Genomic DNA, 27,845 nt, shown 5'->3' on the forward strand with positions numbered 1-27,845 from the left:
ATGGCGCTGATTCCAATGCAGTTTCCGTGCCAAAAATCTGTGTGAACCGGAAGTTATGTCTCTGTTTTTTAATATTTTATTCCCACTTTGGTAATGGCAGTTGTATGTTTGATAACATCCATTACTAAGGCGGGGCTTAGTGCTAGCCAGTAAAAAGGCTATGACTAATCCCCCACCATTATTACCCCACTACCCACCATCACCGCTCGGGAAGAGCCGGGTATAAGCCAGTACCCGACCATCTGTATCGATGGTCGGGTACCTGGGCGGCTGAAGGCTGGTATTATTAGGCTGGGAAAGGCCAAAAACAGTGATCTTCTCACCCTGGTAATGCTAGCCTGCCTCTGCGTTGTATCTGGCTGGTTATGAAAATGTCGTTTTCGTCATTGTATTTATTTTTTTATTTTTTTTAAATCTAACCACCACAACATGGAGCCCCCCCCCCCACATTTTTCATAACCAGCCAGATACGACATAGCAGCGGCAGCCTAGCATTACCAGGGTTGGAAGCACCACGGTTTTAGGCCCTTCCCAGCCTCATAATACCAGCATGCCTCCGCCCCAGTGCCCGACCATCACTACAGTTGCTCAGGTACTGGATTGTACCCAGCTCTTCCCGTTTTCCTCTGGTGGCGGTTGGTAATGGGGTATTAATGGGAAGGGGGTTACTGATAGCCTTTTTACCGGCTAATGCGAAGCCCCACCTTAGTAATGAACGTCGTCAAACAGACAACTGCAATTACTAAGGCGCTAATAAAGTATTAAAAAAGCAGACCTAAGAAAATATTTTTATATTGAAATAAAAGCTCCCACACAGGACTCTCATTAACCATTTTATTTATTTAAAAAAATAAATTAAAAAAAAGAAGTAGATCGCAGTAGTCCAGCGGAACCTGGTAAACAAAAAAAATAGCGTTAGTAATATGAAAAATGAAAAACAATTGTACTCCCCTACAGCAGACTTCTATCTTCCCCCTGTGCCGCAAAAGAAACTAGAGGTCAATGAACTGGGACGGGAACTAGAGAGAGATGCAGCAGAAATATTAATAATTCTGGCGCATCATGGAGCTCCCCCCACACATGCAGCCGCTCCAAAAAAAACAAAAAACACCACTCCCAACACAGCCACACCAGGGGAGTAGCTAGGGGGGCAGGCGGGGCATGTGCCCCGGGCGCAACTTAGAGGGGGGCGCCAGCACCACCTCCTCCTGCACTATAATTGTACCTGTGTCGCAAGGACACAGGTACAATTGGAAGCAATGGCCATTCAGCGCCTTTCCACGAGTGAAGCGACTGGTTACCTTTTGTACCAGTGAAGCTTCAGTCGATGAAAGGCGCTGAGTGACAGGGAAAGTCATCCTGCCCAGCCAATCAGCGCCTTTCATAGATGCTGCGTTCAACCCCCAGGAGACCTGCGCAGAAGAGAGCAGGTCTCCATGGCTTCCGGACGGCGTGTAAGGCGAGTTTGAATATTGTAATAAAAGTGTGTGGCTGTATCTACAGGGAGGACTTTATCTACGGGGGGGACTTGGTCTACATGGGGGGGGGCTTTATCTACAAGGGTGGCTTTATCTACACGGGGGGGGGGCTTTATCTACGGAGGGAGGACTTTGTCTACGGGGGGGGGGGGCTTTATACTGGGATGGGCCATCTATGGAGCACCATATACAGGGGTGGGCTATGGCTACAGGGGGGGCTATATAGTATATAGCCCACCCCTGGAGATATAGCCCACCCCTGTATATAGTCCCCTGTAGATATAGCCCACCCCTGTATATAGTATCCCACAAATAGCTCCCCCTATAGTGCTCCACAGAAAGCCCACCTGTACATATAGTCCACCCCTGTATATAGTGCTCCACATATAGTCCACCCCTGTATATAGTATATACAGGGGTGGGCTATCTGTGGAGCACTATATACAGGGGTGGACTATCTAGTGGAGCACTATATACAGGGGTGGACTATATGTACAGGGGGGCTATATACAGGGGTGGGCTATCTGTGGAGCACTATATACAGGGTTGGGCTATACGTGGAGCACTATATACAGGGCTGGGCTATATCTACAGGGGGCTATATACAGAGATGGGCTATCTGTAGAGCACTATAGGGGGAGTTATTTGTGGGACACTATATACAGGGGTGGGCTATATGGGGGCACTATCTACAGGGGGCTCTATGGCAGGCACTATCTACAGGGGGCACAGTGTGTGTGTGTGTGTGTGGGACACGGTGTATGGTGCTATTATAATTAGAGGTGCAGTGTATGGCGCTATTATATTTGGGGGCGTAGTGTGTGGTATAATGAGAACTTTATCTTTATTTATAGGTGCGGAAATGTTGGAAAAGTGAGAAGCTGAAGACATGTGAGCGGCAAACTGCAGAAATGGGCTGTGACCGGGAGAAGTCATCATAGAGGTATGGACCGGATGGAGAAAAAGAACTAGAATCTGAGACGTCACCGGTGAGTCACCTAATGTAAATGTTCATTCTGCCTCTAATCAGTAATGTAGTCACTGTATGATCTGCAGTGAGATGGTGGTATGATTGATAGGATTTATTTTTGTGAAAAAGCATCTCCCAGCATATCCTTATCATTGTTCGGGCCATGCTGGGAGCTGTAGTTTTACGCCATACATATCTATACGGAAGGGGTTGCACTAAATTGAGCTGTATTTGTGTTGGTGCTGTATATATGTACTGAGCTTGGTTCTGGTGTTGTGTATAGAACCATATTGCTTGTAAAATGTACAAATGTTTTTATGCTCGCGTTACATAAAAAGAAATGTGGAAAAGGACAGATTGGTAGAGAAAACAAACATGGCGAGGGGGAAGGAGATGTCGGGAAAGAGGTTGGGGGGGAGGGGCGCCAAACTGAATCTTTGCCCCGGGTGCTGGAGAACCTAGCTACGCCTCTGAGCCACACACACACATACCCCCCCAGCCTAGAACTATACTATATATCAATATAATAGATAGATAGATAGGATAGATCCATGGATGGATGATAGATAGATGTTTGAAGAAAAAATAAATAAAAGTGTTTTATTATTACTGTTCTGGCAGGCTGTCAGGAGAGGGAGAAGTTACAGCAGGTCTGCGGGGGGGCGCCTGAGAGGGGGGCAGCCAAAACATGCAGCTGCGCCACACACAACCCCCCCCCCCCTACACGCACAAAACACACTTACCTGCAGTTGGCCTTTTTTCACCAAAATGGCGCTGGCCATTTCCCCCTACAAACCAGCGTCTATGCTGGGGGACTCTGAACTGTGCATGCCAAAAGCAGAGGCTATGATGAACGGATCCTGTTCGTTTTGTCCTATGCCCTGTAGCTGCCATATTTCATCTGTGTATGTGTCGTGAAGTGACACATACACAGATTAAATAAAAAATTGCAGCCCCAAGCACAGTAAAAACATGTAAATAAAAGACTACATTTTGTGACAAAAAAATAAACAAAGTAAATATAATAATTTTATTATTACATGAAAACACAAATTAAAAAAAAAAAAACATGACACCAATGGGAAAAACTGCATTCTATTCCGACGGGGTGTTTTTTTACACGCCCATTTTTTTTAAACGGCCGAGTAAAAAAAATGCCCGCGGAAAAGAAGTGCATGTCACTTCTTGAACCGTTTCTTTGTGCCGTTTTTCATTGACTATAGAAAAACAGCTCCAAAAACGGCTGTAAAAAACGCGAGTTTGATTAAAAACGTCTGAAAATTAGGAGCTGTTTTCCAATGTAAACGAAGATGAGCAAATCACTGTTAAAGAGGCTCTGTCACCAGATTTTGCAACCCCTATCTGCTATTTCAGCAGATAGGCACTGCAATGTAGATTACAGTAACGTTTTTATTTTTAAAAAACGAGCATTTTTGGCCAAGTTATGACCATTTTTGTAGTTATGCAAATGAGGCTTGCAAAAGTCCAAGTGGGTGTGTTTAAAAGTAAAAGTCCAAGTGGGCGTGTATTATGTGCGTACATCGGGGCGTTTTTAATACTTTTACTAGCTGGGCGCTCTGATGAGAAGTATCATCCACTTCTCTTCAGAACGCCCAGCTTCTGCCAGATCACGCTGTGACGTCACTCACAGGTCCTGCATCGTGTCAGACGAGCGAGGACACATCGGCACCAGAGGCTACAGTTGATTCTGCAGCAGCATCAGCGTTTGCAGGTAAGTAGCTACATCGACTTACCTGCTAACGCCGATGCTGCTGCAGAATCAACTGAAGCCTCTGGTGCCGATGTGTCCTCCCTCGTCTGACACGATGCAGGACCTGTGAGTGACGTCACAGCGTGATCTGGCAGAAGCTGGGCGTTCTGAAGAGAAGTGGATGATACTTCTCGTCAGAGCGCCCAGCTAGTAAAAGTAGTAAAAACGCCCCGATGTACGCACATAATACACGCCCACTTGGACTTTTACTTTTAAACACACCCACTTGGACTTTTGCAAGCCTCATTTGCATAACAATACACACCCACTTGGACTTTTGCAAGCCTCATTTGCATAACAATACACACCCACTTGGACTTTTGCAAGCCTCATTTGCATAACAATACACACCCACTTGGACTTAACTTTAAACACGCCCAGTTGTACTTAAGAAAGGCTCATTTGCATAAATATAAAAATGCTCATAACTTGGCCAAAAATGCTCGTTTTTTAAAAATAAAAACGTTACTGTAATCTACATTGCAGCGCCTCTTTAAGTCAAACACCATAGCAAAATTAATACAGAAATTAAAATTAAAAAAAACAAATGTCTTATAACAAGCTCCCTAAAAAATTGCAGGTCATTGCCGTAAGTTTGAACCTTGTAACCAGCAAAATTTTGCTGAGAAAAGTGCAGGAGAATCGTTGAGCAAGTGCCTCAGAATTGGCAAATGCCTTGGCCAGCCAAATTGGAGTCACTTTATCCATGCACACAGTAAGACTAATCCTGAAGAGAAGTGGAATGCATGGTTATTGTCCGCGCAAGAAGCCACGGCTAAAGCAAAAGCACAAAAAAAAGCCTGTTTAGCTTTTGCCAAAAGCTCATTTTGTTAAAAAGTTAAGACTTTTTTGGAATTCACTTTAGTCTGATCTTTTTCAGGATTCAATCATCTTTAATAGATGTATTCTTAAGGAATACAGTTCAGTTGACAAACAAAAAAAACTCTATACATCCATAAAGCATAAGAAGGAAAAAAGGAAGAAAAATAGAGAGGAAAAACAAAACAAAGAACCAGCCACCTAACAGGGTAGGAGCCTTTAAGTTTGGGCAATATTGATTCCTTATCCAAGGCCTCCATATTTCCTGGAATAAATACTTTCCTGCCTCCCAATCTAAACCTAGAACTTTTTCATATTGAAGATAGAGTTTACTTTTTTTTATTACTTCAATAATACAAGGACTTATCAGTTTTCCAACTAGATGCAATTATATTACGTGCTGCATCTAAAATTCTACAACAGATTCATCTATTTTCTTTAGCGATTAAGTTCACGCTCATATTTAATAGGGCCAATTTTATCGTAAAAATTCCTTTACTCGCTCTGATAATTTTGGTAATTAGAGTAGAGACTTCGGACCAAAATATCCTACATTTTTCACACCCCCACCAGGTATGCATCATATCACCCACTATCCCACAACCTCTCCAGCATAGCCCATTGTTGTTTGGATTAAACGGAGCCAATTTCTGTGGGATGTAGATATATGCAGAAATTGTATAACCGTTACAAGATGACCTATGCATTTAGTCTTTTGACAAGTGTATCTTATAGGTCAACCATTCATCCAGGGAAAACTCTTTTTGCAAATCCTTTTCTCATTGTAACATGTATTTTAAATTTACCAATGATATTTCCAGATGCTAATTTTTATAAATCGAGGATAGATTGTTAGAGGGTGCTGTGGACTGGATGTCCTGTATATATCCCTTTATTTCCCTCTGACTCGATACTCTAATAGCTTCAACAATTTTATATTTATTAATAATACTTTTAATTCGAGCAATTTTCAAGAAATCTTTGTCACATATACCATAAAGCCGTAATAACCATTCTGGAGAGCCAAATTGGTCTTTATTATAACGATAAGTTAGGATTGAGATTACCTTTGACTCCCACCAAGTATTATCCCATTTATGTGTTAAGTGTCGAGAAAAATCTAATTTTAAAATCTGTCACATTAATGGGTAATTTCCATAACTCTTTGCACGCAAAGCGCCATATTCTAAAAGAATTGGAGATGGTATAAAAGGGAGATCATGAGGAATAGGGAGATTTAAGGTATCAAAGATCAAAATCTGTTTTGGGTGTCATCCATCTTTTAAGGATGCGGCTGTGGCAGTATCTATAGAAGGTAGTGTGTGGCATTATCTACAGAGGGCAGTGTGTGGCAGAAAATTTACAAATGAAATTCATCCTTTAAAAATGGACAAGGAAAAAAAAAAGGATGCAAAACGGGTCAAAATCGGCCGTTAAAAACGGAAATATGGCCCGAAAAAGGAACGGATGCAGAATGGCCAAGAAAAAACGCAGTTTTTATCGGCTGACACTCGGACCCGGTCGTGTGAATAGAGCCTAAAGTTAGTGGATGACGCGCCGTGTCTCTACACAGTTGGAAGTGCTGTCTTAGCAAAGACATGGAGCGTCATCAATCGTAGTACACGCCCCCCTCCTATTATCTCGTCGTCCACACCTACTCCTTCACACTAGGATTTTCTGCACTGCCTTGCCTCTCCTCTAACACGCCCCCTCCTATGCCTATGTGTGAGTATGTATGTATGTATGTATGTAATGTATATATATATATACATACATACATACATACATACATACACACACACACACACACACACACACAATGTGGTTATATTGCTTGATTTGTGTGTGTAGATATATATAGAACAAGATAAAGAAGAACAAGATAAAGTGCTGAAGTGGCCATGTATGTCACCTAACCTCAGCCCATGGGGAATTTTGAAGAAAAATGTTCAGCAGAACTCCCTATCAAGCCACTCAACGAGGTCATCCTTGAGGAGTGGAACAGGATAGACGTGACAATATATTGTGAAATTGTACACTCCATGCCAAGAAATGATAGTGCAGTACATAAAAGTGAGAACATACTAAGTTCTGGTATGTTACTTATATGTTGTGATTAATCAAGCACATACAAATTTTTGCAACCCTAGTTAAGCGCAATGATGCCCAATTCCTTTATTTTACAGATATTAATAACATATCTTGTTATGAAGTCTATGTTTAATAAATTACAATTTCATCATTCTTCCATTAATTGTATTGGTGATCTTTTAGAAATAGAAATCTATCTTTATGTTCAGAGGAGTTGCGCTCATCTATGCAGGGTAACTTATGCATTCCCTCTTACAATCAGATAAAGATTGCAGAACAAAACTTTTATTGAATTGCACCAACTGTCAGGATAGTGGTGAAAAATGCCATAATTTTTTTTCATCATCTCTTACAAATTATCTCCCTTCAACTTGTGCTTTGCAAATCAACCTTGTCTGTTACACTCATGACACTGACAATTGACATTTTGAATAGATACTAGAGCGAATTTCTGTACAACTGTGAGACTAGATAAATGGTCATTCCAATAGAAAATACTGGAATGATAACTGGGAATACAAAACCTGAAATTAGAATGAAGTTATTTATAAGTATAATAGGTATGATACCTTTATTGGCTAACCATAAAAGTTCTATATGCGGCTTTCAGAGCACAGAGGCCCCTTCTTCAGGCAGTTTACAAATGAATGACTTAGAAAAAAAGCACAACATTAAGGCCTCATGCACACGACCGTAGCCCGACCGTAGCCGTGTGCACGCCCGTGATTTTCGTGTCGGCCGGCTGCGGACTGTCAGCGGACTGTCAGCCGCAAGCCGCCCGCACATGCACATGGCCGGGCCATTGTTTTCAATGAGCCCGGACCGCAACTCCGGACCATAATAGGACATGTCCGTACTTTCTGCGGTCCGGGTTCCCGGGCCGTGCACGGACCGCAAAAACTACGGTCGTGTGCACGGCCCCATAGAAAAGAATGGGTCCGCAATTCTCCCGTGGATTTGCGGGGGAATTGCGGACGCAAAAACACGGTCGTGTGCATGAGGCCTAAGGCCTAAGGCCTCATGCACACGACCGTGTTTTTGCGTCCGCAATTCCCCCGCAAATCCACGGGAGAATTGCGGACCCATTCTTTTCTATGGGGCCGTGCACACGACCGTAGTTTTTGCGGTCCGTGCACGGCCCGGGAACCCGGACCGCAGAAAGTACGGACATGTCCTATTATGGTCCGGAGTTGCGGTCCGGGCTCATTGAAAACAATGGCCCGGCCATGTGCATGTGCGGGCGGCTTGCGGCTGACAGTCCGCTGACAGTCCGCAGCCGGCCGACACGAAAATCACGGGCGTGCACACGGCTACGGTCGGGCTACGGTCGTGTGCATGAGGCCTTTTAGATGTTACACAAAGACAATTAGTACATGAGGTGATACATCATTAAGATAAGTCGGGGCAATAAAACTGAGGTTATAGGGGTGATGACTTAGGAGTTAAGGCATCTGGAGTCAGTCAACCACCAAACCTAAGGAATCTCCTGGTCAGAAGTGCCCTCTCACCACCATCACAGACTGGCACTTTTCCTTGCAACAGTAGAAAATGTAAGACCTGTACCAACATCTTGTCATCAAACACCATCCAGATACCAAACACACAGCAGGACTATAAAATCACTGGCTCGTTCCCCTGTACATCCTCCAATGTAGTTTACATGATCCTATGTACAAGGTGCATCAATAAAGGAATCTACATTGGAGAAACCATACAAAAACGACAAACCAGGATGAATCTTCACAGACATACAATAAAACAGGAGGTGGATACACCCGTGGGAAAACATTTCTCTGGACCTGATCACAGTTTGGCAGATTTAAAGGTACTCATTCTGAAGGGTCATTTTAAAAACAACAGAGAAAGAAAAATTTGGGAATTCAAGATGATGATAAAATTCCAGTCATTGACACAAGGCCTCAATCTAACACCAGGATTTATGAGCCACTACATGGACACACGTCACGTCCCCCATCAGACTGACTCCAGATGCCTTAACTCCTAAGTCATCACCCCTATAACCTCAGTTCTATTGCCCCGACTTATCTTAATGATATATCACCTCATGTACTAATTGTCTTTGTGTAACATCTAAATGTTGTGCTTTTTTCTAAGTCATTCATTTGTAAACTGCCTGAAGAAGGGGCCTCTGTGCTCTGAAAGCTTGCAAATAGAACTTTTATGGTTAGCCAATAAAGGTATCATACCTATTATACTTTTGTCTTTTTTGACACAAAAGTATTTAACATTTCATATTGTCTCTGGCTAACACGGTACTACACTATTTTTTACTGTATTATCTATATAGAACACCCTCAGATCACTTTATCAGACACCATCTATAGACCCTTAATTGAGCACCAAACATCCACTGGAGGCCAGAAGCTGCAACATTTTGGGGTAGATATAATGTATTGAATACCGTATCAAACAATTCTGGGAGAGGTAAATTAATTTTACTACTTTACTCTGATAGCTATAATCAGGATGGGTTGATGTTTTCATTGGTACATTTTTGGGGAACATAAGCCTTCTAGATCGCTTTTTATTCCTTTGCGAGTTCGGATAAACAAAAAACAGCAATTCTGGTATTTTTTTTTCTTTAAATTAATATCTTTAACATTTCGTTTCACTTTTGATAGGTTTACTAAGATGGCAGACCTGCCTCCAGCTGCCATGGATACCCATCAGCATCCCACAATCACGTTGCAGGGGGGGGGGGCAACTTGCTTACAGAGAGAGGTCCTCCCTTTGGCTAAGAACTTAGATGCCATGCCATTTCCCACAATGTCTAAGGGGCCTGCGTTCTCCCCAATCCCAGCCATTGCAGTGAGGTGTTGGTTGTATGACACAGCTGGCTCCCACAAGTGACTCCATGGGTACTGCTCCTTTGCCCGCTCCATCAGTGACGTATATTTATGTCATTTCGCGAGTACTGTACAGTGTGGGAAGGGGTTAAATGTGTTTTGCCACAGCTGCGACTTAGGGGTGCTTTCAACTAGCAATAAAAGAATCCCTTTCTTAAACATTTTTTTTAAAATATTCCTTGCATGGAGGAAGGAAGTGTAATAAATATTCTTTTCACAGCAGACGTACAGATTGTTTGTTTTTCTACTAGAAGTTCAGAACACTTTGTCTTTCAAGAATCACATTTCAATCAGCGTGCCAAAGCGCAAATTAGGGGTGAGACCCGCTCAGAATAACATAGAAATCGTAACAGAAAAGTCATTTAAATGATGGAGGTTAAAGAGAAATAATCTCCTGGGGAAGCTACTTAGCATTAGGATGCATTAACGTTCCAATCAGCTGCATATTGCGCGGCAGAGCTCAACGAGTAAACGTCACTAGTTTCCACACACGGTTAATAAAACTATATAGGCATAACCCAATTAAGACCTGCGATGATGCCAGAAAGGAAGGCAGAGACAAAGTATTACTGATGTATTAACCTTTTAGTGGGTTCAATTTTGCCTGTGTAAACACTATTCATTTGCATATAGATCATACATATTAAAACAGTCAGTCATTCTAAATGTCAATAAATAATGCATATCATGGTTACACTATTCTGCACAATGAATAGGCAGGAATACAACAGTATACATAACTCAACAATATAAACAGAAACCATAATGAAGCCTCAGGCTGGATTCACACGAGCATGTTCTGTCCGTAAAGGACGGAACGTATTTCGGCCGCAAGTCCCAGACCCAACACAGTGCAGGGAGCCGGGCTCCTAGCATCATAGTTATGTACGATGCTAGGAGTCCCTGCCTCTCCGTGGAACTACTGTCCCGTAATGAAAACAGGATTACAGTACGGGACAGTTGTCCTGCAGAGAGGCAGGGACTCCTAGCGTCGTACATAACTATGATGCTAGGAGCCCGGCTCCCTGCACTGTGTTCGGTCCGGGACTTGCGGCCGAAATACGTTCCGTCCTTTACGGACCGAACATGCTCGTGTGAATCCAGCCTAAGAAGGCAATTAGCATGCACAAAGCTCCTGCCTGCAGAGACCCGGACATTCATCATCTCGTGCACCAAGTTATGAGCTTATTTGTGTTCATCTTCTGATGAAATGGTCTTAAGGGAACAGTATGCCCTTCTAAAAACGAGTTTGATGAAACGGCCGAGAAGGGAAGCGACAGTCATAGCAAAAATGTACTACAAATGCAGCAAAGATCTAATCGATAGTAGTTATTGCTATACCACCTTCAGCATGTCACAATAATCTTCCAAGAATTTAAGATAATGCAACGGTTCAATAGGATTTTGAAATGATTTTGTTAATGTGAAAAAAGGATGCATGTATGTTGTCAATAATAAAGTTGTTTTATTTTTTTATTATTATTATTGGTGGTAGAGATATAAGTTCGACTGTCATATTTATAAAAGTGACAGTACCAGGATGCCCTCCATATTGGTTGTCATCATTGAATTAGTTTATCAGAATCTGATGATATATTATCACTTTATTATAAAAAGGACAAGCTGTCAAAGGGACAATTGTCAGTTGCTGAAAAAAAATTACAAGCAATATGGAGAAGGATCTTGTTGCAATTTTTTGCAAAAATGACAATTGCTCTGGATTAAAAAATGGCCAATACGTAAAGAAAAAACGGACATTTATTTATGGTTTGATTTACTATTATAAATCCATCTTTAAACTTTGCTGAAAATCCTCTTTAAGGCCCCATGCACACGACCATGAAGTAAATACTGAACGGATGGGGCACGGAGGTAATTTCCACAGCCTGGACACACACCCGTAAATATACGGGATGGTGTCCGTGGCCGATAGAAATGAGTGTATCAGTATTTTATCCGCAATTCCGAATCCGTAATTGCAGATAAAAACTACGGTTGTGTGCAAGGGGCCTAAGTTGGTAATAGTATATGGCATCTACAGGCTGGCGAGATATTTTGGGACCTGTGGATTAACAGCACACAGAGCAGAGTATGTCACATGTAGGCAATATTACTTTGTAGCTAGATGCGGCAGCGTGATGAAGATGCATGATACCATTGCCACATCCATCAGTATTCTGTCTGAAAGACTACTGTGAGTAACAACTATTGGTAACTGTCTTATACTAGGAGCAGCCAATATTTACTACTTAAAGGAGCTCTGTCACCAGATTTTGCAACCCCTATCTGCTATTGCAGCAGATCGGCGCTGCAATGTAGATTACAGTAACGTTTTTATTTTTAAAAAACGAGCATTTTTGGCCAAGTTATGACCATTTTTGTAGTTATGCAAATGAGGCTTGCAAAAGTCCAAGTGGGTGTGTTTAAAAGTAAAAACGTCGAAGTGGGCGTGTATTATGTGCGTACATCGGGGCGTTTTTAATACTTTTACTAGCTGGGCGTTCTGATGAGAAGTATCATCCACTTCTCTTCAGAACGCCCAGCTTCTGGCAGATCACGCTGTGACGTCACTCACAGGTCCTGCATCGTGTCAGACGAGCAAGGACACATCGGCACCAGAGGCTTCAGTTGATTCTGCAGCAGCATCGGCGTTAGCAGGTAAGTCGATGTAGCTACTTACCTGCAAACGCTGATGCTGCTGCAGAATCAACTGTAGCCTCTGGTGCCGATGTGTCCTCGCTCGTCTGACACGATGCAGGACCTGTGAGTGACGTCACAGCGTGATCTGGCAGAAGCTGGGCGTTCTGAAGAGAAGTGGATGATACATCTCATCAGAACGCCCAGCTAGTAAAAGTATTAAAAACGCCCCGATGTACGCACATAATACACACCCACTTGGACTTTTAAACACACCCACTTGGACTTTTGCAAGCCTCATTTGCATAACTACAAAAATGGTCATAACTTGGCCAAAAATGCTCGTTTTTTAAAAATAAAAACGTTACTGTAATCTACATTGCAGCGCCTATCTGCTGCAATAGCAGATAGGGGTTGCAAAATCTGGTGACAGAGCCTCTTTAAGGCCTCATGCACACGAACGTATTTTTGTCCTCCCATAAATACTGGCGTAAATACGGGTCCTTGGTCACACGTATTCGATCCGTATTGCACCAGTATTTACGGACCCGTGCCTGTAAATACGGGTCCTGTGTCACCAGTATTCCACCCGTATTTACGGGCACGTTTTCGCTGCAAAATTGCACTGCAGTAACCGGCAGCCCTTCTCTCTATCAGTGCAGGATAGAGAGAAGGGACAGCCCTTTCCGCAGTAAAAGTAAAAGAAATTCATACTAACCTGGCCGTTGTCTTGGTGACACATCCCTCTCTTGAGATTAAGTCCGACCTCCCTGGAGGACGCGGCAGTCTATGTGACCGCTGCAGCCTGTGATTGGCCTGTGATTGGCTGCAGCGGTCACGTCATCCCAGGAGGCCGGACTGGAGGAAGAAGCAGGGAGTTCTGGGTAAGTATGAACTTCTATTTTTTTACAGGTTGATCAATATTGTGATCGGTAGTCACTGTTCAGGGTGCTGAAAGAGTTACTGCCGATCGTTTAACTCTTTCAGCACCCTGGACATTGACTATCCCCTGACGTCGCCTAGCAACGCTCCCGTAATTACGGGTGCACACACGTAGTCACCCATAATTACGGGAGCCCCATAGACTTCTATGAGCCTGCCCGTGCCATTATTACGGCCGTAAATAGTACATGTTCCATATTTTTCAACGGCACGGGCACCTTCCCGTAAACATACGGGAAGGTACCCGTGGCCAATAGAAATCTATGGGCCCGTAATTACGGCTCGTAAATTCGGGCGTTTTTACGTTCGTGTGCATGAAGCCTAAGGTGAAGCTGTGCTTTAATTGTAACCAGTGTGATTAAGAGAATAGTTTAATTGAAAAGAAGGACAGAAATTTTTAAATACGATATGGGAAAAATGTATAATTCATAAACTTTATGCTTTCATACAAAATATTAAAAACTGACAGATAACGGAGACCCACATACCAGAATTCTTCAGTAGAAGCGGGGGAGCTGCATCCAAACAGGAGCATGTGATGTGTGGTATCCATATTGGCATGAGGCCTGAAGTCAACTAGAATAAAAAGAACACAACATGTATTTCTCAATAAGAATATCAATTGTAACCATTACATTTCAGTGTAACTCAAACAAATTCCACATAACTTACCGATAGCTCTGAGGTAAGGCTGGAGAGATTTGTGGCCTAATGACTCACTTTTTAGTAGATCACTTTATTTTTCATTCAGTGGAGTCATTTTATGACTTTATGAGTTTATATCCATACAACACTCACACATTCTTTGTTGCATTTTAGCATTAGACAAAAAGGATGAGAAGGGTATGAAAAAAGTATGTTTAACCATTTGCATACCTGTGCTTTTTAATCACCTAGATTGTCATTAAAATAGTCTACTAAATTAGGTGGCCATGGTTTAGCCATATGTAGTTTTGCGGCTTTATTTGTAATGATATAGGTTAGTATTATTCTATATTTGGAGCTGTCAGAGTCTTAGTTATAGCAACCATCTTTTACTATTCAGATGATCAGTCATAAGATCACCAGGGGATAATGGATGGCACTTTGTCATCCCGTCTTTTCTACAAAGTATAAAACAAAATAATAGGTGCGAATAACAACCTGTGCACTAAAAAGCCCAGTGCGACTGTCAACACGCTCTATGCAGGTGAAGAACAGAATGGTAAAGCCATCTGGGACAGCTTTATCATTTCACGAGCAACTGAATCAGTAAACCCTCCGGAAATAAGGCAAATAAAGTAACCTCTGTGTTCTCCCAAAAACGTTAAATATGATATGCGAGAACACAGGACCTAGTCTCAGGGTAGAACCCAAAGTCTCACATTATTGAGGTGGTATAGTCTTTGAGATGCAAACTACAAACTCCCTAAAATAGTCCTTAAAAAATTTATGGCTGGCTAAGCACAGCGCTCGGCCGTTTCCGTCAGTCCCCTAGACTTTGAAGTAGCGCGGATTGTGGTCGTGTGGTGAGGAGGATCTGTGAACTAGAGACCGGCAGTGGGGCCACCGCAATCATTCATTTATCACTTATCCTATGGATAGGAAATAAATGTATTCTGTGGGAAAATCCCTTTAAGGAATAGTTCACACTAGCTCTGTTTGCATTTTCTTCCCATCCAAAACTGGAATTGGATCATGGCAGAGATGACAAGTAAAAAACAGTGTTTCTTAGAATATTTTCCTTGTTCCCTGTGCAGGGAACCATTCCTGTTATTGGTGAAAACTAAGGGCTCAAATTAATCCATATCCTGAGGAGTAATTCTAAAAGGTGGCAGTGCGCTTCAAGTACTATTTATTTTGCTTTGGTGGTTAGCTGGAAAAAAAATAAAGCAAAATAAATGGATCTACAGCTTCATAAGTAATAGATCTCCAACATTCAATATTTTATAAAACGAAAAAAACAAAAAACTACAGATGGTCATTACCGAGTACACGCTGTCATTTTCAACACCAATAATTCTATGGTAAACTTAAACTATATATAAACAAAAGCAATGCTCTATGTAAAGAACGACGGATATAATACACAGACAAAAGCCTCTAAGTAGGAACAATGCTTGTCAGGAAGCAGCTGCCTCCAGTAACAACACAGATATGAAATCTAAATACGGTTCACTGCACATAAAAATAAATGAAAACGTGCCAATCGCATACGAGGGAATGGTTTGTCCTCTCGGTTATATTTTTGTACTAAAAAAAATGGTTTACACATACTCAACATCGACCCCACAGCCAGTCACAACTCTGGCTCAATGCCATTCAAATTGGAAGTCCCTTCAGAAGTTCAGATCAAGGACACACAACAGCTAAGTTCCGTGGAAAAAGTTTGGACTTTAAGAGGATGAATATCTTGATAATGGTCTAATCAACTAAATTGCAATTGTCTTTTGTTTCCGTAAGGCTTACACTAAGAATAGATGCCACAAATTATACCACTAAAAGGCATGGGATTTAAAGTATTTCTGCATCCTCCATAAAGTTCCAGCTCCCAGTGATTTTAAATTGCTAAAGAATTTGTATTTTGATGGACGAAACGTACAGGTCTGCCAGGATTTTAAACTTGGCAGAAAACAAATAATTACCGTATCATATTATGGGAACTAATTTTTTTTGCCAAACATAAAAACCTACAAACCAAATGTAAAGAGTTAGACTCCAAAAACGGCTCCTCTATCTGCCAAGTATTCAATGGCTAAACCAGTCACTGCTGACAGCTAGGAAATGCAGATATCAAAGTACCGATTTAATGAAAAAAGGACCTTCTCTATTCATTTTTATTGCAGACTTGCCAACTTTTTAGAAATAACTCCAAGGAGTAATGCAGTGATGTGCTGTAGAACACCTTACATACATAAACCCTGTGTTAGATACTCAGATGACCAAATCACCACTATTCTTGGCCAGTGCCCCTATAACAGTCACAGTGACCCATTTACAAAGTGTCCGAATAACAATTACAATTCCGGAGCTGTCCAGTGTCCCATTTAAGTTTATAAGAGCTTCTTATTAAAAAGGTTTCCTTTAGATTAGGTCTTATTAACAATGCCCTATCAAAGCCAAGCTGGTGGGCACAACTGTACCTTCTACCTACTATATGGCCCCCAGTTAAGGCCAAAATTGAGCCCAATACCCAATTACAGGTCTTTTCTTGATTTTTTTTTTAGAATTTACAATTTCAGCTCTGCAGAATGACAGAGGCTTACGGATGTGGTAAGCCATTTTCCACCCCCACTACCTTAGTCCAAAAACCTACATTTTAAAGGGGTTGTATGAGCTTATGAAACCATTGCTGCAGTTAGAATGCCACCCACATCCCATGGACAAGAGAGGCATATTTTTTATTGTATGTGATCACATCATGCAAGGATTTAAAAGAAACCCGAGCACAACTGATACGAATCACCAAAGGACAAAACACATTTTTTAATTTAATAAATCTCAATAAAAATAAGGATAGTTTACATAAAACAGGAACTGTGTATTTAAGTTAAATAACAATAGATCACATAATAAAATGTTGTAATACTATATTACCACCATTGATTCCATCACCCTTTCTACCGTGCACATTAAATTGTGACACACTGCAGATTCAATCAGTCACCATGGAGAACAGCAGACATTTGTTTACTGGCCAGTCATGTGAGTGAAAGCTATGGATGAAGATGACAGCTACATTTCTTGGCTGAATAGCCAGATGTCAGACTCAATCCTTCCAAGTGTCTCTAAGACGCCCTATAGCCATTAATATTTTTCTGGAAACTATAAAATAAACTGCCAGTACAGTGGTGTGAAAAAGCATGTTCTCTTCTTCATCTGCAGTTTTACAGATCAGGACATCGTTACCATCCATCTGGACTTACTTCAGTACTCCCTCACCAGAAAGTCAACATGATGGTGTAAATGCAAAAGAAACCTAAGCACAGACTAGCTACTTTGATACTCAATGCTGTAAACTACGTATCAGCACCTTCAAGAAAGGAAACCTTTGATATCTTTGGTCTGGAACATTCAGATTTGTGTTTATAGTTGTCTTTTTAGTTCTTGGCAGACTGTAATGACCTCATGTCCATGCTCAACATGCAGAACACTCAAGACAGTTGGATGTACAGGCCAAATCGGCAGTAGAATGACACACACACACACACAAAATTAAAGGGCTGTCTCAATAAGACAATTCATGTCCACATGCCCTATTAAAGGCATATGGACATCAAAGAGGGGAAACCCCTCTATGAGCCAAAACGGAGAGGCAATCTTTGTAATAGCAGTTCCCACTCTGGTGCACTGCAAGGACAGCGATTCGTTTGACTGGTCGCCACATAACACTTAACCATTTGTTTTTCTTCTTGGGCTTCCTCCCCGGTTTGGATAGGGGTTGTCTCACCAAGACTACCGCTTTTGAAAATTTAAGCTGGCTTCTCTGACCACCAGTGATCAGATTCCTCTGTCAGAGAACCATTTTATTATTACTTTGAAGTAATCAAAAACAAAAAATTAAGCAACTTTGGATATAGTCTGGATTAAAAACCTCCTTCATTTTGTGTATTCAGCTCCTATGCAGATCTGTGTCTCCATTGTAACAGACTACAAACAAACCTTGTGTAGCCAGATCCTGCAGTTATACTTTCTTCCAGCTGCTTCCTGTCTTTTTGCTAACCTACCAAATTTAAGTTAGGCTTCGTTCACATAAACCTCTATTCTGACGTTCCGTCTGAGGTTTCCATCAGAATACAGCCCTGACTGACACAAACGGAAACCATAGGTTTCCGTTTCCATCTCTATTGATTTCAATGGTGACGGATCCGGTGCAACGGTTCCATAGTTTTGAACGGAATCAATAGCGGTGTCGACTGCGCTATAGCTTTTTGTCGGATTTGTGCAAAAAATATTGATCATGTAGATTCTTTTAAAAAAAAAACATCCACTCACGATGACTTTACCACAGTATTCTTTGTCTTAAATTGATATTAATGGAGTTGGATGAATACTGTTACATATGACATGTTTACCGATCTTTTCACAGCTTCCTTCAGCAGCTAAAAGCTACTACATTTCTAAATATGTTCTTCCTGTATATGAAGTAACAGTCACATTAGAAAAGCAGATTCCTTGGGGGTTTCTTTTTTCCTTGTGTGACTCCATGGTCCGATCACTAAGTTCCCAATTAGAGAGAGGGCTTTGTACGTCATCATGTGCTGCGGTAACAGAGCATTCAGCCCTATCTCTGCCTCTGGCATTAAAAAATATATAAAAGGCCTCATCCTGCTGGGCTGCATCAAGTAGACAGGGCAGATTTAAAGGAAACATAAAACCTATGTCTATAAAAAGACACATAGACGGTGTAAAATTATTATCTTATTCAAGAACACACAGAGCTTGTGAAATTAAATAGCGTCACTCAAAGCTGAGGAGTAATAATGTAGTAGAACATAAAACAGTTCCTGTTATCTGGGGAAAAACACATCTCCACCATTTACAAGAACGGTTTGCTTTGCTATAGGTATTTGTTCATAATTTATTGTAAAATAAAAAAATTTCCTTAAAAAAGGTGTTGTCTCATCTTGACAACTCCTTTCTATATGCGCTATTGGGCCATATGGACACCGATCCACGAGCCAGAGCATAGAGCCGCTTAAGATCAGCTGATCCATCTAGATCTTGCATACATAGCCATTAATTTGCTGCAGGTTATAATAAATTTCAGTGAAAATGAGAAGTTGCCGGCAACCGTCTCCGGCAAGATTAACCGGGGGCCTCGAGTGCCACAGAAGCTATCATATTAAAGGGGTTGTCTATGAGGAGACAACCTCGTTAAACCATTTGGCTTGACTAGTACTGATCTGTAGTTTTACCTAATATTTAGCCAATGGTGTGGGGTATGTATCAAATGAGAGAAGAAATCCGATTGGTGCAAAGAAAGAAATGGCAACCAATCTTGATAAAGCTCCCTCATTGTGTGATGTAAAAAGATGATCCTACCGTAAAATAAAACATAGTACCTGGTACATGGAGACAGTTCACCAGTGATGCTTTACTGTGCTGACACATGTGTAGTCTAACATTCTACCTGACCTTTGTCTGTGAACCGTACATCTCTGTATACAAACTTCTTCTCTTAAATGGGTTTGCCCATTAAGAACTTTTATTACCCATCCACAGGATAGGGGATAAACATATGATCACTAAGGGTCCCACCGATGGGACCCCACTGCTCACTAGAACATGGGTCCTGAGCCCTCCATTCCTCCTCGCTGCACCGTCACAGTGAGGAGGAGTTTGAATGGTGCCCTGCATGGGGCTGACGGAAATGGTCTAATAAAGTATTCAACTGTTTCCGTCAGCCCCATAGACATTGAATGGAGCTGCAATGTGCATGTGATTGTGCAGAGAGGATTCCTTGGGACTCTTATCGGTGGGGTAATTATCACCTATTCTGTGGATAGATAAGTGTTCTCAGTGGGAAAACCCCTTTAAGACACCAAAGTTTATTGCAAATTCAAAAAACTAATTAATTTTAAGTACTTCTGTCGTCTTTTAAAATTCTGCTCAACCGGTTTATGCATATGTTGGCATAATAGAGATAACCAAAATAAAAGCCATATGGTTGTCCATGTATCTCACCATGCCCAATCTCTGATTGGACTGGAGACCGAACTATAGGGACACTTCAACATATAAAAGTAGTATTCTGCTTTGGGCAATCCCTTTTTGTTAGAAAGATTTCCTGATAATCCATTGACCACAGAGTCTCCTGCTGCTTGGACTCTCACTTAAAGGACCAGTGTCACGAAAAAACATTTTTTTATATCAATTTGCTTTTTTTTTTTCCATCTCTGTATGTGTCGATTAACGACACATACAGACATGGAATACGGCACATACAGTCCCATAGTGAATGCGAACGGGGCCCGTTCCATCCACTATGCTGTACGCCGTCTGTGTGGGAACGGCGCATGCGCCGCTCCCACACAGTCCAAGTTGAACTGTGCGACGTCCGGCGCCATTTTCTTGTGGACCGGAAGCCGCGGCCGAACAGTAAGATTACTACTTCCGTTCGTGGCTTCCGGACTTGTGCACTTGGAGCGGAGGTAGCAGACGGAGCGGACGGACCGGAGGGAGCGGCGGCGGCAGGAGCAGGTAAGTTAGGTCTGTGTATGTACGTGTTTTACTGTGTGTTTACTACTGTATGTTAACCTACTACACTGTGTTAGCTCAAAAAATGGCGACACACAGTGTAGGAGGTTTGACCATTCAATCCCTTCGTTTCTCCCGGCACTAGCCAGGATAAAGGAGGGGGGATTCTGAGAGCTCACTAGAGCGAGTGAGTTTTCTCAAATTTTGCAGCATAAAACAATGTGGTTGCTTTACCACATGCAATGCTGCAATTTTGGGAATTGCTCCATCTAGTGACCAGCGCTGGGAAATGTTATAAATTAGAATCTAATTTATAATATTTCCTGACTAGTGAAAAAATTTAAAAAATTAGAACAATGTTTAATCACCTATACACTAACTGTTCAAATAAAAAAAAAAAATATTTTTCTAGCGACACATTCCCTTTAAAGAGGCTCTGTCACCACATTATAAGTGCCCTATATTGTACATGATGTGATCGGCGCTGTAATGTAGATTACAGCAGTGTTTTTTATTTAGAAAAACTATAATTTTTGACGGAGTTATGACCTATTTTAGCATAAACACACTATAACGTTACTGCAGTGTCCTGACAATGAATATACATTACCTCCAGCCAGGACGTGAGGTCTATTCAGAATCCTGACACTTCGCTAACACAATCCCGACACTACAGCACAGCAAGCGTAATCTCGCTAGATTATGCTGTAAACGGTCATTTCAAATGAGATTACGCTGTGCTCTGCCTACACGTTTGACGTATTCCACGTCCTTACTCATGGCCTGACGTTGGTGCCAGATATTTTCCTTTTTGCTTCTACCAATACATGTGCCGCCACGAGGATCCGTGCGCATCGAATATTGATTCCACTGGACTGGTGAGCTGGAGGATCCCTCCTCCCCCATTTTTCCCTACCTCTTAACTACAATAAGTGTAATTATGCACAAAGAAAAAACTAAACACGGCTGCGCCCACAATGTTACACATATGGATTACGGAGTACAGTACACGATTATCCTTCAATGATGGACTCTTCTCTGGTTATTAAAACAAAGCAATAGAGCTCTTGTTGTAAAAAAGCAGCAGAGTAGTGTGCGGAGCTGTATAGCTGGGGGATATAAAACCTGAAAACGCAACCCACCCCACACCAAACGTTATACTTACCTGGTTTTTACTGCCGTAACTTACACAAATACGTGGCAAAAAGCCAATACGCCTCACTACCTTTCACTTAGGCCTCATGCACACGACCGTAAAAACACCCGTTATTGCGGGTCGTAATTACGACCCGCAATAACGGCCTCATAGACTTCTGTTACCCACGGGCACCTTCCCGTTTTCTCACGGGAAGGTGCCCGTGCCGTTAAAAAAATAGAACATGTTCTATTTTTCTATTTTACGGGCCGTGCTGCTATACTTTATAATGACAGCACGGCTCGCAAAAGCGGCCGGCTGTGCCCGCCCGTGCTCATAATTACGAGTCGTAATTACGAGCACGGTCGTGTGCATGAAGCCTTAATCATATTTTTAAACAAGAGGGGGGGGGGTTTAGCTGAGGTGCTTATTTAACTATAGTGGAACGCCATGAGGTAAACGGCAATATACAGGCCATCAATATCTGATCTGTGAGGGTCCTACTCTCTGCACCCCTCTTGAACGTCTAAAAGGGCCAAAAGCGCCGCAAGCTCATCAAAATAGCTAATCCGCAAGGGGGTGCCGAAAGTCAGACCCCCACCGATCATATATTGATAGCCTATCCTGAGCATAGGCCCTTAATTTCTTCTCACTGGAAAACCATTTTAAGATGAGCCTATTTTGGAGCCACATTAAATTACACTGTTAAATTAAAATCAGAGTAAAAGATCAGAAAAACGGGCCAGCTTTTTTTTTTTAGTAACAACGCCTCTAGTCCATGGGTTGTATCTGGTATTGTATCTCAGTTCTATTCACTTGAAAATGGCTAAGTTGCAATACCATGCACAGCCTATAGGCAAGAGTGTGCGGGTTCTGAGAAAAAAAATCATACCTTTATTTACCAATCTCAGACAAAGTGGACCCTCACTTTGTAACCAGTGTTTTGGGTTATAGACTATCATTTGAGGCCTGTACTCTGAATACGGACGGGCATTGGGACAGTCTCTTTGCACACTCCACCCAGAGATCATGGGCATATGTACCCTAAATGACACCTGTTGGCAGCATCAATATTGTAAATATATAATAATCCTTTTAGATTGTTATTTTGTTTCAAAAACAACATTCCCAGGATGTTGTGTATATTCTCTTACATATATTAGCTACATTCCCCGACTTGTACGGAACGCTATATTTTCCCTGGAATGTTAATAATTGCCTGAATTCCAGGGATGATGTCACTGCTCCAGCTCGCTTTTGTTTTCTTTCATTTTTCTGCCTATTTATACAAACAATGAGACAAGCACATGCAGCAAATATAAGTGAACCTACCAGCTTACACAATAAAGCGCTCTTCTATGGAAATATTTAATAAAAAATATTTAGTGTTTTCCATTTAACCGGGAAACCTTAAATTCATACAAGGGTGAAGAAAATTCTATGAAGCACTAAACAGAAGCAACGTCTTAGACCCCCTTCCACCCCTACGAGAATTTGTTTTCAGAGCACACAGTTACCATAGCAACTTTGGAGCCTTGGCCTCTAGAGATTCACCGTTCTTAGCCTCCTAGATCATTCAGATTTCACATTGATCACAGCAAGATCATGAAACGTGTTTTACCCTATTCACCACAAGAACATCTCACTATAAACTTCCCTAAATGCAAATCAGAATTTCATTTCTTATTCACTTCTACTAGGCTGTTGCAAAATGAAAAATACGGTCACATTTCTTAAAGAAAAAAAACAAAAAAAAACTCGGTGGAGTGTTTTTTTTGTATAAGAAATGTGACCTTATTTTTGCACCCCACCCCAAAAAAAAACAAAAACAATCTCCAAAACACTCTTCTTTTTGCTAGGCTAATCATACAACTACTTCAGTCTCTGCTTAGGATCTGTTCACATCAGTGTTGTCCTCCATTCTGGTGTTTTTGAGATTTTTAGTTATGTAGTTTAATTAACACTTTCATGACTGGGGTTTTAGACCTTGATGCCCAAAGCAAAATTCCACATTTTAAAAAGCAATTTTTATTTAAAATGTCTTAGTTTACCCCAGTATTTATTTATTTTTTATTTTTTTTGCAGTACACATACGCCTTTAAATTTTTTTCCCCAAAGTAGAGCAGATATATTTTTATTTTGTAGGTTTTATATAGGGGAAAATGAGCTGAAACACGGAAAATTAACTTTTTCCTCATTTTCATATTCTGTTCTAAGGTGGTTGGTTCAATCAACAATATTCTATCCCCTAATTCTTCGGTGAAGATGATGTCAAATATATGTACAGTACATAGTCTAACGTATGACACCGCTCTAGCTCTACAGGAGCAAAGCCCCCATTTTAGTATTAGATGACCACACCCTCCAGGAGCGTTATTATACTATAGCTCACTATCAGGGCACATTCAGATGTGGGGGAATTGCTGTTGAATTCCGCTACGGACAGTCCGCAGTGGAATTCTGCAGCAGCCATTTTTTACATTTGTTTCTATACATTTTTAGGAAAGTTACTTGAGACGTTGCAGAAAATAACTGTGCGGAATTTAGGTTGCGGTGCGGAATTTTCCCTCCGCAGCATGCTCATTACAGTGCGGAGAAAAAGCGGAATTTCACTGCGTATTTCAGCCTTTGCAATGCAAAAACTGAAATCTGTGGCAAGTCCGCTGTGATATCTGCAACGTCTAAATTACCTGTCAAAAATGCAAAATGTTGGTTCAGATTCGTTGTGCAATTGCCACAAATCTGCACCAACATTTGCAGTGGAAAAATTCCGCCACATCTGAACATGGCCTCACAGTATAGGGTTGGGTTGTACAAATGAAAGCCTGAACCAGTTGTTGGCAACGTGCGCAGTGCCATCACAGGAGCACATAAAATGGGAGGGACTGAGCTAGCACCCCACTAATTTAAGTGGGGCAGGCAGGAAGGGGTTAATAAACCCAGGTAATATATAGCAGGGATTCCCTTTTGGCATTATTTATTAGCGAACTTCTTTACATGCACTATGTACACTTGGTATCACCAGAAGTGAGCAATGACAACGCCAGAATACTCCTGTGTGACTGGCACTGCTACCATTCAGCTTGCACGGCACTAGTGCACCAACTGCACCTAGAAAATAAGGTGCAAAAGATGGCGGCAGATCTCTGTATACAGGAGGACAGGTCAATGGTTACATATATTTACAAAAGACCATATGCATCCAACATCTACGTGCAAATACTTGACCAAAAAAATATCGAAATATTTAGCATTGTATATGAGCTTGCTTTGATCATTAGTTGACCTGGCACATTTCTCCCCAAACATATTAAGCACTTCAGGTAAATAAAAAGCCGGTATAGCGACGCAGAATTAAGCAGCGGGCCAGTGACAGAAAACCAATATCTTACAAATGGCGCTGCTTGATAATGGTTGCCACAGGCATCGGTACTCAACTCCCCAGCTTCAATTACTCACACAGCCCCCAAGACACAGTTTGTTATCTTGACTTTAAGTAGCTTTTTCTGCTTTGTTGCTGCATTACATAAGATAAATGTCAGTTTAGGTCTATGTGACAGACGATTAAGCTTATGATTTCAGAAGAGAAAAAAAAAAACAGTTGAATTATGCAAAGGAATTATGAAGGCTCTTTTCCTTCCAATACATACCTACATAGGCTTCCTTCTCAAGCGGCAGTCGGTAAGACTTGCAGAGATAGGTGTCAGACTGAAAAACAAATGGATTGCTCTTAGAAGCAAGGAAACATTCATTTCGAACGTACGCATTTAAAAAACACAACCAAGATCATTAGACAGTGACAGTCTAATTTACAACATAGACAGCAAAGCGCATAACTTACAGCCTCATCATATGAAAAATACAGCAAATCAAAATAAAATAATAGTAAAGAACGGTTATGTTTAGCAGCCATTATTTTATGCACCCAGCAAATCTCCTGCCTAATGATCACAGGCTACCATCTACCTCAGCTAAAGTGAAGTCAGTCGAGATGCCAAATCAGTAGTTACGCTTGCCAAGACAACCTTACGACGTGGTAACAATCGGCATGACTTTGGGAACTAAAATATCACATGTCAAATGTTTCCACTCACAGTCCATGTGATATTTTGTGAATTTCAAAAACACCCTATTAAAAAGTTTTTTTTTAACCCTCTCAGGACCAGATTAATTTTCATGCTTTTTGTTTTTTCCTCCCCGCCTTCAAAAAGTTATAACTTGCCTAATGTTTGGTTAGCTGGACTTTAACCAACATCTTGTATGCTTACGGTGCCGATTTCTAATGCACCGAGCTACTGTATAAAAAGATAAAATATCAAACTGATATTCTTTTGGGTTTACTCATGATCTTTTGTGCCACAATTTTGAATGCCATAGCAACCCATTTGAAAAAAAATTACTTCTGTCACAACATTGTAGGATAAGTTCAACCTGGTGTCAAATTAAAACACTAGTAGTCCATTACAGTCAGTCTCAAGTTAACAATAGTGTAACCAAAATGTAGTTTGGAATCTAGAAGTGATTTGGGTCCTGTACTGGCACAACTAGAGGTCTGAAAATGCAATGTGCCTCACCATGTGTTGTTGGTGAGAGACCCCCTCCCTGTATGGGGGAAGGAGAAACTTTAATTTTTATACTGTACAGAATTCCTGCCATGTTTCCATATTGCCGAGATGTACACTTGTGGAGGGGGGGGGTTTAAAGAAATACAAGAATTTAAGAATAGTGTAAGGCCTAGTTCACACAGCTTTTTTGCAGGCAGATTTTTCAATTGCCAGCGCTTTTTTATCACGTCTTCTCCAGCATTTTTTGCACGCGGACACTGAATCTAAATGCAGAGAACGCAGCAAAAAAAAAAAAAAAGTGGTAAAGAATAAAAAACACCTGTCTCCCACTAACGTCAATGGGGGGGGGGGGGGGGTGTGATTTGGGCTGTTTTTTTGGCGCTGATTACAACATGGTCTCCACATCAAAACTAGTGCCAAAAAACTCTGAACTGACTAAGCCGGTCCAACTAGAGCATTCTATATAATGTGCACGTCTCCTCGAGGATAGTGAACCTAACCGAATAAAAACAACTATAAAAACTACATAATAAAACTACGAATAAAAACTACATACATACACACACATACACATTTACAACTACATACTCATTCAGTTCTGTACACTTGAACAAAGTCGTGGTTTTTGTAGGATTATAGCGAGGTGTATGATTAACCAATTATACTACACAGGTGATAATGATCATTTTCATATGTAGGTTGAAACCGTCATTCTCTGTAACAGAATCAGCTGTGTAGGAGGCTTAAAACTGGGTAAAGAACAGCCACACTCTGCTACAAAAGGTGAGGTTGTAGAAGACTCACGTCACAGGTCCACCATGTCAAGACTGAGCACAGCAACAATACACAAGGTAGTTAGACTGCATCAGCAAGGTCAAAGATGTCAAAATGTGTTGTTTAAGCACTTTTGAAGAAGCACAAAGAAACGGGCAATGTTGAGGACCGTAGACGCAGTGGTTGGCCAAAGAAACCATGCAGCAGATCAAAGACACATCATGCTTACTTCCCTTCAAAATCGGAAGATGTCCACAGCATTGCCATAGATACACCCATCTACTGTTGGGAGAAGTCTGTCTTCATGGAAGAATTACAGACAAAAAGCCAAACCTTCTACGTGGAAAAAAGGACAACTATGCAAGAAAAAATAGAAACTGGGGTGCAGAAAAATGGCAGCAGGTGCTCTGGACTGGGGAGTCAAAATATTTGAATGTAACAAAGCAGTTGGTTCGTCGAAGGGCTGGAGAGCGGTATAATAAGATGTGTCTGCGGGCACAAGTGGAGCTTGGTGGAGGTTCCTTGCAAGTTCAGGGCTGCATTTCAGCAAATGGAGTTGGGGATTTGGTCAGGATTAATCGGGTCCTCAATGCTGAGAAATATAGCCAGATCCTTAT

The 27,845-nt window shown here is 41.4% G+C and overlaps 1 protein-coding gene across 8 annotated transcripts in view; it reads right to left on the reverse strand.

Annotated features, from left to right (window-relative positions):
- Positions 1-27,845, reverse strand: part of PAM (peptidylglycine alpha-amidating monooxygenase) — a 223,999-nt gene that overhangs the window by 140,959 nt on the left and 55,195 nt on the right. For all 8 annotated transcript variants that reach the window (XM_075836954.1, XM_075836992.1, XM_075836985.1 and 5 more), the window contains exons 4-5: positions 25,540-25,597; positions 14,064-14,151 (exon numbers count right to left, since the gene is read on the reverse strand). In XM_075836954.1, coding sequence (XP_075693069.1) covers positions 14,064-14,151; positions 25,540-25,597 — 146 coding nt within the window. The remainder of the gene's footprint in view (positions 1-14,063; positions 14,152-25,539; positions 25,598-27,845) is intronic.

This window comes from Rhinoderma darwinii, chromosome 1 (assembly GCF_050947455.1).
Source record: "Rhinoderma darwinii isolate aRhiDar2 chromosome 1, aRhiDar2.hap1, whole genome shotgun sequence".
Classification (NCBI taxonomy): domain Eukaryota; kingdom Metazoa; phylum Chordata; class Amphibia; order Anura; family Rhinodermatidae; genus Rhinoderma; species Rhinoderma darwinii.